The following is a 12,891-nucleotide window of genomic DNA, read 5'->3' on the forward strand; positions in this document are numbered from 1 at the left end:
TCGCCTTCAGCCATGGTAAAGTCGGCTTTGTTCATGTTGGGCATACAGTGGTCAAGCAGATAAATTTCAGGATCTTGAGGTTACACAGACGAATCCAACGTGGCATTGGCGAAGGTCGACCATTACACCCTTCTTGCTTTGCATTGCTGAACCCATGCATCAAAGGTCTAAAGGACCATCTTAACCCATCACAACGAGGTGTATGCATCTCTCCAGATCCGCAGGTGGACCACAGCCACGCGATTTATGCACCTCCTAGCGCTCGTACGCCGCGCCGCGATCACAGACATAAACCTCGATATTCCGCCCATAAATGCCCCGTGAGATATCCAACTACTGGTTACCTCCTGCACTGCCAGCCATTGCGGTCAGGACCAGGCACAGTACACAGCATGCTTTAGATGGTCCTTCCATCAAATCTCCGACCTGGAAGCTGCGTGATGTAGGTACCCGGCCGATTTGGAAGGACATACCATCAGGCTAGATGTCGCCAACCTTGAGGGAGTGGACCGGTGCTTTGCCGTTGTTGACAGATTGGCGAGAGCAAACATTCTTGTTTTCCTTCCTGGGCTTAATCATAGGAATTTGTTCCCCTCTTGCAGAAATAATGACCTTTCAGAGGTGAGCATCCACGATGACACCCGTTGAAGAGGCAGGGAAATGAAGGATCGGCTGTGGGACAGGCTGGGATAATCTCTCGAGTTGCACAGACATAAGATTCTGCGAGAGGTACACGTTTCGTCTTCAGGCACCCGTTCGCCACGTGCGTGTCTGCATTTCCTTCTTTGTCTCGTGGCCTGAATTGATGGCCAGTCGACGGCGAGGGTTCCAGTGTATCGGCATCCATTGGACCTGGCTGACAGGAAGTTTGAGACTGGCAGGGTGGGAGAGTGGTAGAGTTGAGCACAAAGGATGAGAAGGGGGAAAAATGATCTGTAGCAAGCCTACACCAGACTGGACCTGGAGATGATTATGCAGATGGATTCACAGACAGTGAAGTTCCGCCCGCATCTGGCGAAAGCCCACAAGGCGCAGGCAGGAAGGCAGGCGTATGCCTTGCCTTGTCAAGCACGACGTGCGCTCTGTTCTTTCCTTCATAACCCATCCCGTGCCCTCACCTTCCTTTAACCTCTTCTTTCACCGACTCTGCATTCTCTGCACTCTCTGCACTCTCTTCCATCTCTTCACTCTCTTCGCTCTCTTCACTCTCTTTGTCTCGCACGCTCTTCGCCGCGCAGCCAGTTTTTTGCGAAGCTTTTCAGACGCTGCCGCGGATCTCATCTTGTTGAGCAGTCCTGCAAAAGACTTCCAACACAAACACTTTTTGTTTGCCCTGGGTTCCTTCGTTGTTTTCCTTTGGACGTGACGATTGGGTCAAGACAAGCAACCGAAAGACTCACATCGTTGACAGGAAACCAGGAGTGGTGCCACAATGAGACTCATACAGGTAGCCCTCCTACTGGGAGCTGTTTCAGGAATTGGTGAAGCTGCTATCTTGCCTATACGGCACGCATCTCCTGCACCACAGTAAGTGAGAGAATCATGGAAACTAGCAACCTTCCACAGCACGCTGAGGCTTGTCCTGATGGCTTACTGATATCTTCCAGGGCTACTCCACCATGTTCCCCTGTCACGGTCTACAACACAGTCACAGTCACATCCACAGAGATGGTTCCTTATGCTCCTCCGACTGTCACCATCCTTCAGCAAGATCCATCTGCAGTTGCAAACTCCATGGCCTCAATTGACACTGATTACATCATCGAGCAGAGCGAGTTGGCCCCCATCTCAAATCATCCGGAAACCACCACTCCCATCTTCACTCATTCTGTACTCGTCTCCGGTTATGTGGCCACCGAGGTCTCCAATGGTGGATATTCTGTCTTCTACCTGTCGAAACCTCCTTCCAGCACTGGCTCCAGCTACACACCATCAAGGTCTATTGTTGCTGAGGTGACTACAGTTACTGTGCTCCCGTTTTCCAAAGCTGCAAAAACCGCCGAGCAAGATGTCCAGACAAGTAGCTATGGCCCCTCGGCATTCTCAAGTCCTTCCAGGGGCTGGAACAGCACATACGACAACTCTTCCATCTTGGGCACTGGAACCGCTGGATCTTTCGGCTGGGGCACTGGGACAGCTGGTTCTTCCATCCTGGGAACTGGAGCGGTAGGATCAGGGGCCAGGTCGACCTCTGGTGCTGCCTCTACAGTCACATTTACGAATTTTACCCACACCGTCACCCAGAGCGTGATTGTCAACGCCACATCTGCCCCAGCATCCGTATACCTTCCACCTGGTTATGGATATGGCTCATCGGAGCCTTCAGGTGACAGTGATGTTGTGGCGAAGAGACAGACCTGCGTCTGGATCACAGCCACCATCGGTGGCCAGCAGGTTGGCTGGTGCAATAACTGGGCCGGGAGTTCGACATTGACTTACACCTCCTGGGAGACTACCAGTAAGCTCTCAAGCCCCCTCAGCCCTATCTTCGCCTCCCGAGAAAGATGTTGACTAAATCTCTAGCAACTCCGAGCTATATCCCCGGCATTGGCACCATCGCGGTAGTGAATACAGCCTCGAGTAACTCTGCTCAGCCTACTCTTACAAGTGAGACATCCACACCAGTGTCTACTCAGTTATTCCCTTCATCAACTGCTAGCGCCTGCGGGCAGGTTGGACCGTTCGAAATTGGGGTAAGTGGCTGTCAACCTTTGCATTTGAAACTTGCTTACGATACATAGTTTGATGACCTTCCATCGTTCTCTACCACTGACAACAATACTGCGGACTTTCCCCCAGTCTTCAATCCTTACGATCACTTCTTCTGGGGTGATGGATGGGCTTATGTACCTCCACCGAACGAGCCGTATCCCCCTCAGTCAGGCAACCGCCTCGCCGAATTTATCCCTTCACTTGCCAACAACGACACTGGTTCTCCAGATGCAGGGCTGATCCCACCTAGTTCATTCGGCTGTGGCCCTCGCAATTATGACAATCAATACTGGTTCAACGCAGACTCGGCCTATGTGGGTTGCGACAACGGTGTCTCAAATGCTACTTCGACTTGTGACTTTGTAGCTACCGCCTATCAGTGGGACAACACTACGCAAAGCGAGGTTCTGGTTGCAACTCAGCATTTCAAGATCCCGCCGTGTCCAGACTTCAAGAATTGTCAGCTCACGAAAATTACTTTCAACTACTTGTTCTACAAGATGACGACCTTGAGTTTCTACGCCAATGTTGAAGGCAGAGTCAGTATCTTCTGGCTGGACAGCTTGGATCTCAACTGGTACAACAACACTTGCACAGCAGGATTGACCCGCATATCCTCGCGCAAGATTCGAATCTGATCGATGTGTCATGTGACCACGACATGTTCTTGATCAATCGCTAGTCGACTGAACCTAACATCTTATCGTGTGGTTGGCGGCGTTATGGTGTCGTCGCTGAGCAAGGAACCTGATTAGACTAGCTTGGGCTGGGGGCCGAAAGGGCTAGGTGACATGTCATGACAATGGCAAAGAGTTCAAAATACTCTCATAGAGCTAGGAACATCACACAATGTTAGCGACAACTTGGGCTTAATGGAGAAGAATCAAATAATCAGAGCAGAAGCTAACACGTCAATCGTCAATGATCAAGACGCCACGTTGAGTCGAAGTAACTTAATCAATGATAAATTTCCTTCGGAGCATATATGTAGCTGTGATAGGACCACCTTGTTCACGTCCAAACGTGCCAGTTCGACCGGGATCTTCCCAATGGTACTTCAACATCTGATCGGAAGTGCCCGAGCATCTGGTAAGTCCATGTGTGGAGGTGGAGTCCATTGACGTTGGGATAAGATGCGATGCTTGGAGCCGAGCCCAACAGGCAGGGGTCAGGGCACTTCAAGGTGCTCGAGTTACAAATGCATCCAGGATATTTAAACATGGGGTATCATTTCGTCGTCAAACGTCACCAAACCAAGTGATTACGGTTAAAGCTAAGCCTAGTATAAGATCTGGGCCCTCCAAAAAGCGCAGCCGGAAATCCGCAGCAGCAGATCATCCAAACCCAGGGAAGCCAGCAAACGGGTTTCCGCCGCCGCCGCCACCACCTGGGAACCCTCCTTGGGAGAACTTGAAGTGTCTCTGACCGCCACCACCACCACCTCCTCCTTGTTGGAAGAAGAATTGCTGTCCGCCTGCTCCGAAGGGACTGCCTTGTTGGAACGCACTGCCGCCTTGGTTCGCGAGTGGGTCGTTCGGATCGTCTCCTTGGTCAAACCTGGCTTTCAGTTCTGGATTGCTAAGGACTTCGTACGCTTCATTTATGGCGGCCATCTTCTTCTCGGCTTCTTCTTTTGAAACGCCCTTTGCAGCGGCCTTGTCTGGATGGAAATTCTTGGTCGCGGTCCGGTAGGCTTTCTTGATCGTCCTCTCGTCGGCGTCACGAGGCACCCCGAGTACCTTGTAGTAGTCCTTGGTCTTGCTACGCTTCAAGGCAGTTTGAGCCTCCTGCATTTTCTGATTGATCGTGCCCTGGGAGTCGGGGTGATTGTCCCGGGCGGTGTTGAGCGCAGCGATTGCCGCGTCGAATTCGTCGTTGTCCATGTGTTTCTGTGCTTGGTACAACAGACCGTGCAGCGATGTCGGGTTCAACTTGAGGAGTTCGGGACAATACTGGTTGGCCTTGTTGATATTATTCATCGACATGTATGCTTGGCAGGTCATCTCCAGCAGGCTCGTGTATAGTTGGGACGGGGCATTGGCATGGATGATTCCACTCGCACGGTGCACTGCAATATTCACTTTCAACTCTGACAGAAGCCCGGGTTCGTCTTCGGTTGTCTTCCCCGCCAGGATTTTGCTTGCAGAGTTGAATTGTCTCTTGTCCATGAGACTCTGTACCTTGTCGATCTGCTTTTGAATGACCTTTTCCTCCCGAAACAGCGACTTGCAGGGTTTGAAATCCGGATCCGAATGCAAGCACTTCTTCGCCTGGGTCAGACCACGCTCGGTGTCGCCCAGACTGTAAAACAGCATTGCGGAGATCTGGACATGAGGGTCGACAAGGCCAGGGTGAATTTGTAGTACGTGCGCTAGATCGTTTATGCCTTCTTGCACCTCACCTCGCTCAAACCGGCATCGAGATCGCAGCTGGCGAAGCGAGACGGCTGTCCCGGCGGTCATTACTGCAATTCCAGCCTGGTTGATGCACGTATCCCAGTCGCCTTTCTTTTCTGCCTCAAACGCCAAATAAGCTGCACCCTCTGCTTCCTCCAGCTGTGCTAGATCTTCGGCGGCTCGAGCCCCCAACGTGGCATAATCTTGTCTCGCTCCAGCCCAGTCCCCGTTTCTCGCTTTGATTTTGGCTCGTTGTAACAAAGCGCCCTCAAAACCAGGTCTTAGTTTCAATACTTTGTCGAAGTCCTCGCCTGCTTGTGCATTCCTGCCCAAAGACAACTGCGTCACTCCGCGTTGGAACAATGTAAGGTAGTCTGACGGCTCTTTTGACACGGCTGCATCGAAGTAAGCAATGGCTTCATTGTTGGCTCCTCGGGCACGTGCAGCCTTTCCGGAGGCAATCAAGGACGAGACCGAGGCATCGGGAGGTATCTGGACCGTGTGGGCGGCGCACAAGCATACGAAGGTGAGGCCCAAGAGGGTGGCCAGGAGGCTCAGCCGTTGTAGTCTGGGTATCATCTCTGCATGCTGTCTTACCAGAGCTAGAATGAACGAACGGAAGAGCGCTGAAGAGGCCAAAACAAGAAAAGAATGGAAGAGACAGTTGGCACGTCGGAATCAGTAGGTGGTAGTCATGGACGGTTGCGGAACGCGTCGACCAGTCTGTCCTTTTGTTGCCACTGCCACAGGTTCACCATAGAGGATTCCAGCTCAAATCACGTGCCTGCGCCTAACTTTCTTCGAGGCTTTGCTATTACCTTATGCTTGACCCACACTCGATTGTACCTACTACCACTTGACCCTCGGGGCTTCACCGTTTGTTCATCTCATCCTTCGTTAAACTTGTCGAGGAGTAAAAGATGGGGAATGCCTCAAGGCTCTGAGGACACCATTACCACTCGTAACTCTACTAATTGTTCCCATGACTAAACTTCCTTTTTTAGAGCATTAATCTGAAGCCGAGGGAGGGGTCACGTGAGCCTCCTAAGAGCGGCGTTAACTATGACTTCGCCAGGCCATGCACTAATTACTAACAACAGACCTCGACATCCATATCCGTACCTTTCAAAACATCAATCACGCACCTCCAGAAGCCTCATTGACTAAGCCCGAACGAGGGGCACTGACAACTTTCGCGTCCTTTGCTTTCCAGCAGCGTCATGTATTATCATCGCGACTGATCCTCCAATCTGTGTTGTTGTCTTAGCGAAATGCCTTCCGCGGTCGAGGGCATTTCGGTCCTCCAAGAAGGCTCACCCCACAGGTCGAGGAGGGCGTCCCTGAAGGTTCTGAATCGAAATATCGGCCAGGTCGTGTTGGGAAACTTGCTCTTCGATACTTGGTATTATTCGCCTTACCCTGACAGTATCGTCCTGGGAGCCGACTGGCAGCACGCTGGGAAACACATCGGTTTAGCAGCCGACCTCCGAAATGGAGCTGCTCGCGGCTTGACGAACGGTGACCCAATATGTCGACGGCTATATGTCTGTCCTCGTTGTTTCCGCTACACGCCTAATGAACATGACTACCCGCAGCATCTGCAACACCACCAAGAAAGGTGCAGCCGCGGCCTAGAGGCACAACCAGTCCCTGATTCGGCGTTGAAGGTTTACGACTGGGGAGGTTATGCGATCTGGGAAATCGATGGAGAGAAAGAGAAGCTGTACTGTCAGAATCTATCACTGTTTGGCAAACTGTTTCTCGAGCAGAAGAGTGTCTTCTTCGACACAGGCGGGTTCAAGTATTATGTACTGACTCACACTCCAACTCCCCCATCGCCGCCAGCGACAAAAGGCCGAGGAGTAAAACGAAGCTCATCTGTGTTTGCAGACGACATATTGTATGACTCCCATGTGCTCGGATTCTTCTCAAAGGAGAATTTGTCCTGGGACTCAAATAATCTGGCATGCATTCTCATCTTTCCCCCTTTCCAACATCGACAACTTGGTCAATTGCTGATGGCAGTTTCCTACAAGTTGAGTGGATGGGAATGGGAAGGAGGTGTGATAGGTGGCCCTGAGAAGCCTCTCAGTGCCATGGGTCGCAGGAGCTACCTGAGATTCTGGTCCGAGCGTATTGCTCGGTTTATGATGGGCCAAACCGCGGATGCCGACGCGAACCGGGTTTTCCACAAAGCTAGAAAGAAGACCATCCATCCGAGAAAGGAGGAAATGACAGTTAAGGAAATTGGTGATCGAACAGGGATGCTTGGGGAAGACGTCGCGGCTGCGCTGGGGGAAATGGGACTCTGCCAATCGATGACCTCCAAACGCAAGAAACGGACGTCTACTGAATTGAACGGGGCCGCAAGTCACGGTGACCACAACTCGAGTAATTGGTCTACAATGATCATCCAGCGATCCAAAATAGTGGAATGGGCTGAGAAAAATGGAGTGGACTTGACAAGCCCGGTGCCGGAACAAGGATTTCGGGGCGAGTGGGCACTGAGTGACTTGGACAATTCGGGCAACAGCGGCCTGACCACCGACGACGAGGATGACAATGACAATAGTGACACATGACTCTTCGCTTGTTGAGAGACTGATGACTCTATCGAGTGGTGCGGTTCGGTCGATTTGCACACAGGTTTTATGCCGCAACAGTTCAGGCCACCCACCACCAGTCCATAATATTGACGAGTATCCGTACTCGGTACGGAGTACGGATACATCGTGAGACAGACTTGCCTTGTCTATCTGAAAGCCTCACCAACGCGAAAGTGCGTTTCAGAGGCCTCAAGGCGAGCCGCTGGATGATTGGGACATTGGGACTGCTGAGAGGGCTTGACCTAATTCGTCATACCCCCAGTGCAGAAGATGTCTGACGAGCCATCTCGATTCTCCGGATGTGTTCAAGCAACAATTCCGGTGCTCTTTAGAGGATAGTGCGACGACACTTGTCCCGGGTTGTTTGGTTGGAAGTAGGGCGACGTACGGAGTACTCCGTACATACCGAGTAAGTCGTTAGTTAGGAACCGGGTCAATACTATAGAGTAGCAAGACCAGTGTGCCGGTGATACTTAGTACGTGTGAAGGAATGATCGTCAACAGTGAGGGGTGATTGGGCGCATTTTCTCTCTTCAAAGGGGGTCAAGAGGCTCTTACCGTAGCGAGCGCGGAGGCCATCCGATGTCTCCTCTCGAGCTAAAGAAACAGGGCGAGGCCGTTGAAAAATGCCAGTAGGCGCAGTAACGAGAGGTAGAGGACGCCACGGCCAACCCGCTTTGGCTCTGAATATCCAAACATGGACGAACAGAGATGGTTGCGAACAGTGATCAGACGAGAATTCTTTTCGACCTCAAGTCTCTTCGAGAGATTGTCCGATGAACTTGAAGAAGTCCGGAAGCTCAAGACTATGAACGCCAGTTGAAGGCGGATCCGTGACTGTCGGGATACTGGGGAAGATGTCTCCGCACAGGATTGTGATTTGTCGGTTCCCCTGCATGCCACTCATTCCCCTATTTCTGCTAGCTCTTACTGTAAGGAAGTATCAAGGATACAGCTCCACGGTCTCGAGAAGGGCGAAGGGCGAAGCTATGTTGGGTATCGTTTGACGCAGGAACAGGCCCCAAAACCCTGCAAGCGTGATCCAACCTGTCCGGAAAAGTCGTGCAGGATTTTTGTCCGCAGCACATAAGCTTGGCACAAGAGCGCGACTTGAGTTGCCTGTACGTAGGTGAATCACGGATGTAGAGCTTGAGTGGTCAGTCCGTAAACACATGCCACAGTGGCTCAGGGGACGGCAAGACATGCATCCAGGTCCTCAGATATTTTCTTGACGCGTTTTCATAGCGTGTGAAGACCCAGGTCGAACGGCTGAGTACGGAGTAAAGTGAAAGTCTCAGTACACAGCCCCGCCAGATGGAGAGGTAGTACTACGGAGTACGTATGCAAAAAGGAGTCGAAGATCATAACCAAGTTGAGCTGGAACTGCTTACCGCGTCCATGTTCTTCCACCAACGATTGACTTGTGTCCACTACTATCTGTGATCTTTTGCTCATTGATCCCAGCCTCGACTCGACGGCGGTGATGAAAGAGACGATCCGTTTCTAATAGTGCTTCACATTATCGACTTCGGTTTAGATACCGTGACGTGACAGGGACTTCCGGAGCTTGGAGGACAACAACATCGGGACATTTCTTGACACCAGCTGCAGAGCTAGTGTGAGGCTATTCGCCATTCGGTCGGCATCAAGGACCAGGAGTAAAGTTGTGGACAAGCCGAATGGTCAGCTTAGCAATTATAGTTGGGTAGAATCCTCAGGGGAACGGGTAAGGTAGTAGGGTAATCGGTAGCGTGCCGAAACTGCGGCCCAGGCGGATTTGTGGAGTGACGGCGTCTTTGGTCCAGGCTGGGGCTGGGACGAGTCAGGCCAGGGTCCCTTGTCTAGATTCTGAAAAGGTCGCAGACGGTGGATAGGTTTATTTGATGTGCTGTGATACTCGGATCTCTTCCGTAGTGGGACTGACGAGGGACGATATCGATCTTTTGAGGGCGAAGAGGCAGGAGGCAGGACAGAAACGGACCGAATAAGGGCGGGCAGACATGGATACGGTATGAAGGTGGCAAGTAGAACATACACCATGAGAACTGTAAGCTTTGTGAGGAACATCAAGAGCTGTGGCTCTCTGACGGAGCACTCTCTGTAGGTAGGCAGTAGTGTACCACTCGACGTCCGTGGGTACTGTTCAGAGTTCAGAGCTGCAGGTGCGCAGGTAAAGAGCAATACGGAGTACGGAGTACCAGCACGCAAGTTCAATTTCCATTAAGAAAGCATCACGAGTCCGTAGTTCTGTGGCACATGAAAGACCTGAACCCTGCCTGTGCCTGACTCGACGCGATTCCTCTTCCACCCCCCTGTCCATCGTGATCATCACAGCTTCTGCTGCGGTCTTTCTTCCCCATCTGCATCTCCACCTCCTACCACACTGCCGTTCTAGGATTTCTGTTACTAGCCTCTACGTGGAGTGTCCCAGAAGCTCATTTATTACTGTTTCTCTCGTCCCCCTTCACTTCATGCACTCTCGAACCAGTCGACCTCGCAAGGATTCTACCCTACGCCTCATATCACTCCGGCGCCTTTCCCTCCGATCAGTCCATCCCACTCTCCTTCGACACTGACCATTGGCATATTTGGTTGGAAAGTCTTAGGTCTCTCGCGTCATTGTGCACCAAGTTCAGCTGCACTCGTCGCTCGCTGAGTTCTGACAGCGGCCGTCAAATTTCAGTCGTGGAATGGTCCCCCACTCCGAATCGATACAAGATCACCGCTCCGTCCCGAAAACTGATACACACTCGGATCTCGTGGTCAACGCACGGTTCACCAACTTGTCTGACGCCACCTCGTCGCTCGTTCCTCATAGGTTTCACGACCTCTCGTGTTGTTGACAAATTCTCGGGCCTGTAAACAACCAAGCGCGGGTCAGGTGCTGCCAATGCTGGTGACTCGGACACAAGAGTAGAGGGGATTCCACACCTGCTGTGTTTTACACACCTGTTCTATCCACTGCACCGAGGCCTCAGACCTCAAGCGCACCTGTCTAGCCCAAAGAGCTGGAATCTGGTCGTCTCTACACTTCTGAACTACGCATCTTCGAGAACAACAACTAAGAGCTATGGATCACACGCCCTCCTCAGATGGCGACGTCAGCTCTACGGGAGCCGCCTATCCTTGGGTCTTGGAGCATTTGCTGGCATATCCGGGCACTTATGAAATCCCATTGCGAACCATGTACACACTCAACGCCACGACCCACAACCAACAACAGTCTCCGAAATTCCCTCCGTCGAGTGCCGTCCCCGGAAATGCCTTCCCTCGACCAAATCAAGAGGCTGTTGACGAGCAACGAGCCATGAGTACCGCTACCGCAGCCGCTCAATTACGAGCAAATCTCATGGCCCACATCTCACAGCAACCTTCGCAACCAACCTCGCTGCCTCCGAGCTTTATAACAAGTTTTGTCCGACGCTGTTTCCCGCCCGAGCTTGAGCAAGTTGACTTTCCCCAGGCATTGACCGCAATGGATTACCTCAAGGACCTGGAAATCCGACGCAGACGAGAGGTGGTCGCCGCCTTTGAAAAACTCGGTATAGACCGAGCAGATTTCGGCTATCGAGACAAATTGGCACGCAAATACCCCGGTGTGTTGAAATGGGCCACGGATATCGAGGAGAGAGAGCGCAAGGTCCAACAATTGTACACCCATGTTTACCTTGGCCTGAGACGGTGGACACTGATTAACGAGCTTTCTCTGACTCCTTTCAACAAGGCCAATTGCATTGCGATGCTAAACACCCTTTATCCCCCTATCAACATTCGGTCAAAGCAGCAGTTCGTGCCGCCTACGGCGCATCTGACTCCGGAGATTCTTTCCAACCAACGCGAACGGTTTTTCCTGTACATCAAAGGTGTGGAACGGAAAGGACCGGAGGTTCTGTCAACGCTTATGGCCAACAGCCAAAGAGGAGACGACCCCACTGGATGGAAAAGTCTGCGGGAGACGCTGGACAACTACCTGCGCATGGCGAACAGTATCATCGAAGAATGCTATGAAATTACCGGTCGCGGTCATTCTCCCACTACAGCATCCTTCGGTTTTGCAGACTCTGGAGAGGAGGGCCGACGAAAGGTAGACTCCGCAATTTCATTCGGTTCTGCGGCTTCGTCCAACCGCAACTCTGGTCAAAGCCACGCCACAAGGCCCAGTACCAGCAGTAGCTTCAGCACGAACAGCTTCAATCATGGCCGGCAAGTGTCAAGGGACAAACAATTGCCGGAGAAGCCACTTCCTCTTCCGAAAGACGACGATATCACGGTGATTCGGAAGTCATCTGGGTCCACCTTGGAGCGTATTGCACGAGAGCTCCGGAAAATGAAGAGCCGAAGTAATATCAAAGACGAGCCGCGTCCTCAGGCTGCCTTCCATAAGTCGGCTGATACGACAATGATGGATACCGCAGGGCAACCTCTACCAACCCCGGCGAAGGACCGCAGCTTGAAGATCAAACGAAGCCTCCGAAGGATGAGGTCGAACACTGGTCTTTTGGATGGCGGCAGCTTCCGCCCACCCAGTCGTGGTGATGACACAATCACTCAGGCAATACCTACGTTTGATGCAGAGGAGATGAAAAGAAAGCGACAGGAGTGGGAGTCTCAACAAAAGGCGCAGAGTAGAGTTACTGATGTGGAGATGACTACATGAGGGTCAGCGTTCTCACGGACACTGTTTTGAAATGGATTGGATTTGGATCTCCAGGCGTATGGACGCGGCTACTGCTACCGCAGGAAGAGAGTTAGGGTTTCGGCGCATGATTGACGACACGGCATGAGAATTGACGGGAGCACAGGATGTATCTTTACTGGGCCAGCGAGCACTGGCATATTGGCATCAGACATGTGAGGCTCTCGCGAGCAAGAGTATGGTTTTACAAAAGGGTGGGGGGTTTGTAACACATGAAAGGCTCATACAGTAAATGGACTTGAAATGAATGCTATGCACGTATCTCGCTTCTGCCTTTTGGCTCTCAATAGTGTTGGCATCAATTTCTGTCGGGCTCATGCATCATGTCCTGATTGCGACGTACTCGTATGTACGAAGGCAACCAGGGTCTAATTATTGGTGTTGTACCTTGGCCTGAGCACCTCCGCCTGTGGCTTTCTAGTGGTTAGAATTTCTGGTGCGGCCAACATCAACTCTCCTGTTCCGCATCAGCATCAGAAGT

At 51.9% G+C, this 12,891-nt stretch overlaps 4 protein-coding genes across 4 annotated transcripts; 3 read left to right on the forward strand and 1 right to left on the reverse strand.

Annotated features, from left to right (window-relative positions):
* Positions 1 to 1,668: 1,668 nt before the first annotated feature.
* Positions 1,669 to 3,350, forward strand: A1O3_05810 (uncharacterized protein; the record flags this gene model as incomplete). The annotated part of the gene is made up of 3 exons (XM_007735930.1): positions 1,669 to 2,458; positions 2,524 to 2,693; positions 2,742 to 3,350. The coding sequence occupies 3 exons, from the start codon at positions 1,669 to 1,671 to the stop codon at positions 3,348 to 3,350; spliced, it is 1,569 nt and encodes a 522-aa protein (XP_007734120.1).
* Positions 3,351 to 4,046: 696 nt separating this feature from the next.
* Positions 4,047 to 5,687, reverse strand: A1O3_05811 (DnaJ like subfamily C member 3; the record flags this gene model as incomplete). The annotated part of the gene is made up of 1 exon (XM_007735931.1): positions 4,047 to 5,687. One exon carries the CDS (start codon positions 5,685 to 5,687, stop codon positions 4,047 to 4,049), a length of 1,641 nt encoding a protein of 546 aa, XP_007734121.1.
* A 692-nt stretch (positions 5,688 to 6,379) lies between these two features.
* On the forward strand, positions 6,380 to 7,690 carry A1O3_05812 (uncharacterized protein; the record flags this gene model as incomplete). The annotated part of the gene is made up of 1 exon (XM_007735932.1): positions 6,380 to 7,690. One exon carries the CDS (start codon positions 6,380 to 6,382, stop codon positions 7,688 to 7,690), a length of 1,311 nt encoding a protein of 436 aa, XP_007734122.1.
* A 3,094-nt stretch (positions 7,691 to 10,784) lies between these two features.
* A1O3_05813 (uncharacterized protein) lies at positions 10,785 to 12,371 on the forward strand (the record flags this gene model as incomplete). Its single annotated transcript, XM_007735933.1, has 1 exon — positions 10,785 to 12,371. One exon carries the CDS (start codon positions 10,785 to 10,787, stop codon positions 12,369 to 12,371), a length of 1,587 nt encoding a protein of 528 aa, XP_007734123.1.
* Positions 12,372 to 12,891: the final 520 nt, after the last annotated feature.

The sequence above is a fragment of the Capronia epimyces genome (assembly GCF_000585565.1).
Source record: "Capronia epimyces CBS 606.96 chromosome Unknown aczIQ-supercont1.4, whole genome shotgun sequence".
NCBI classification, from domain to species: Eukaryota; Fungi; Ascomycota; class Eurotiomycetes; order Chaetothyriales; family Herpotrichiellaceae; genus Capronia; species Capronia epimyces.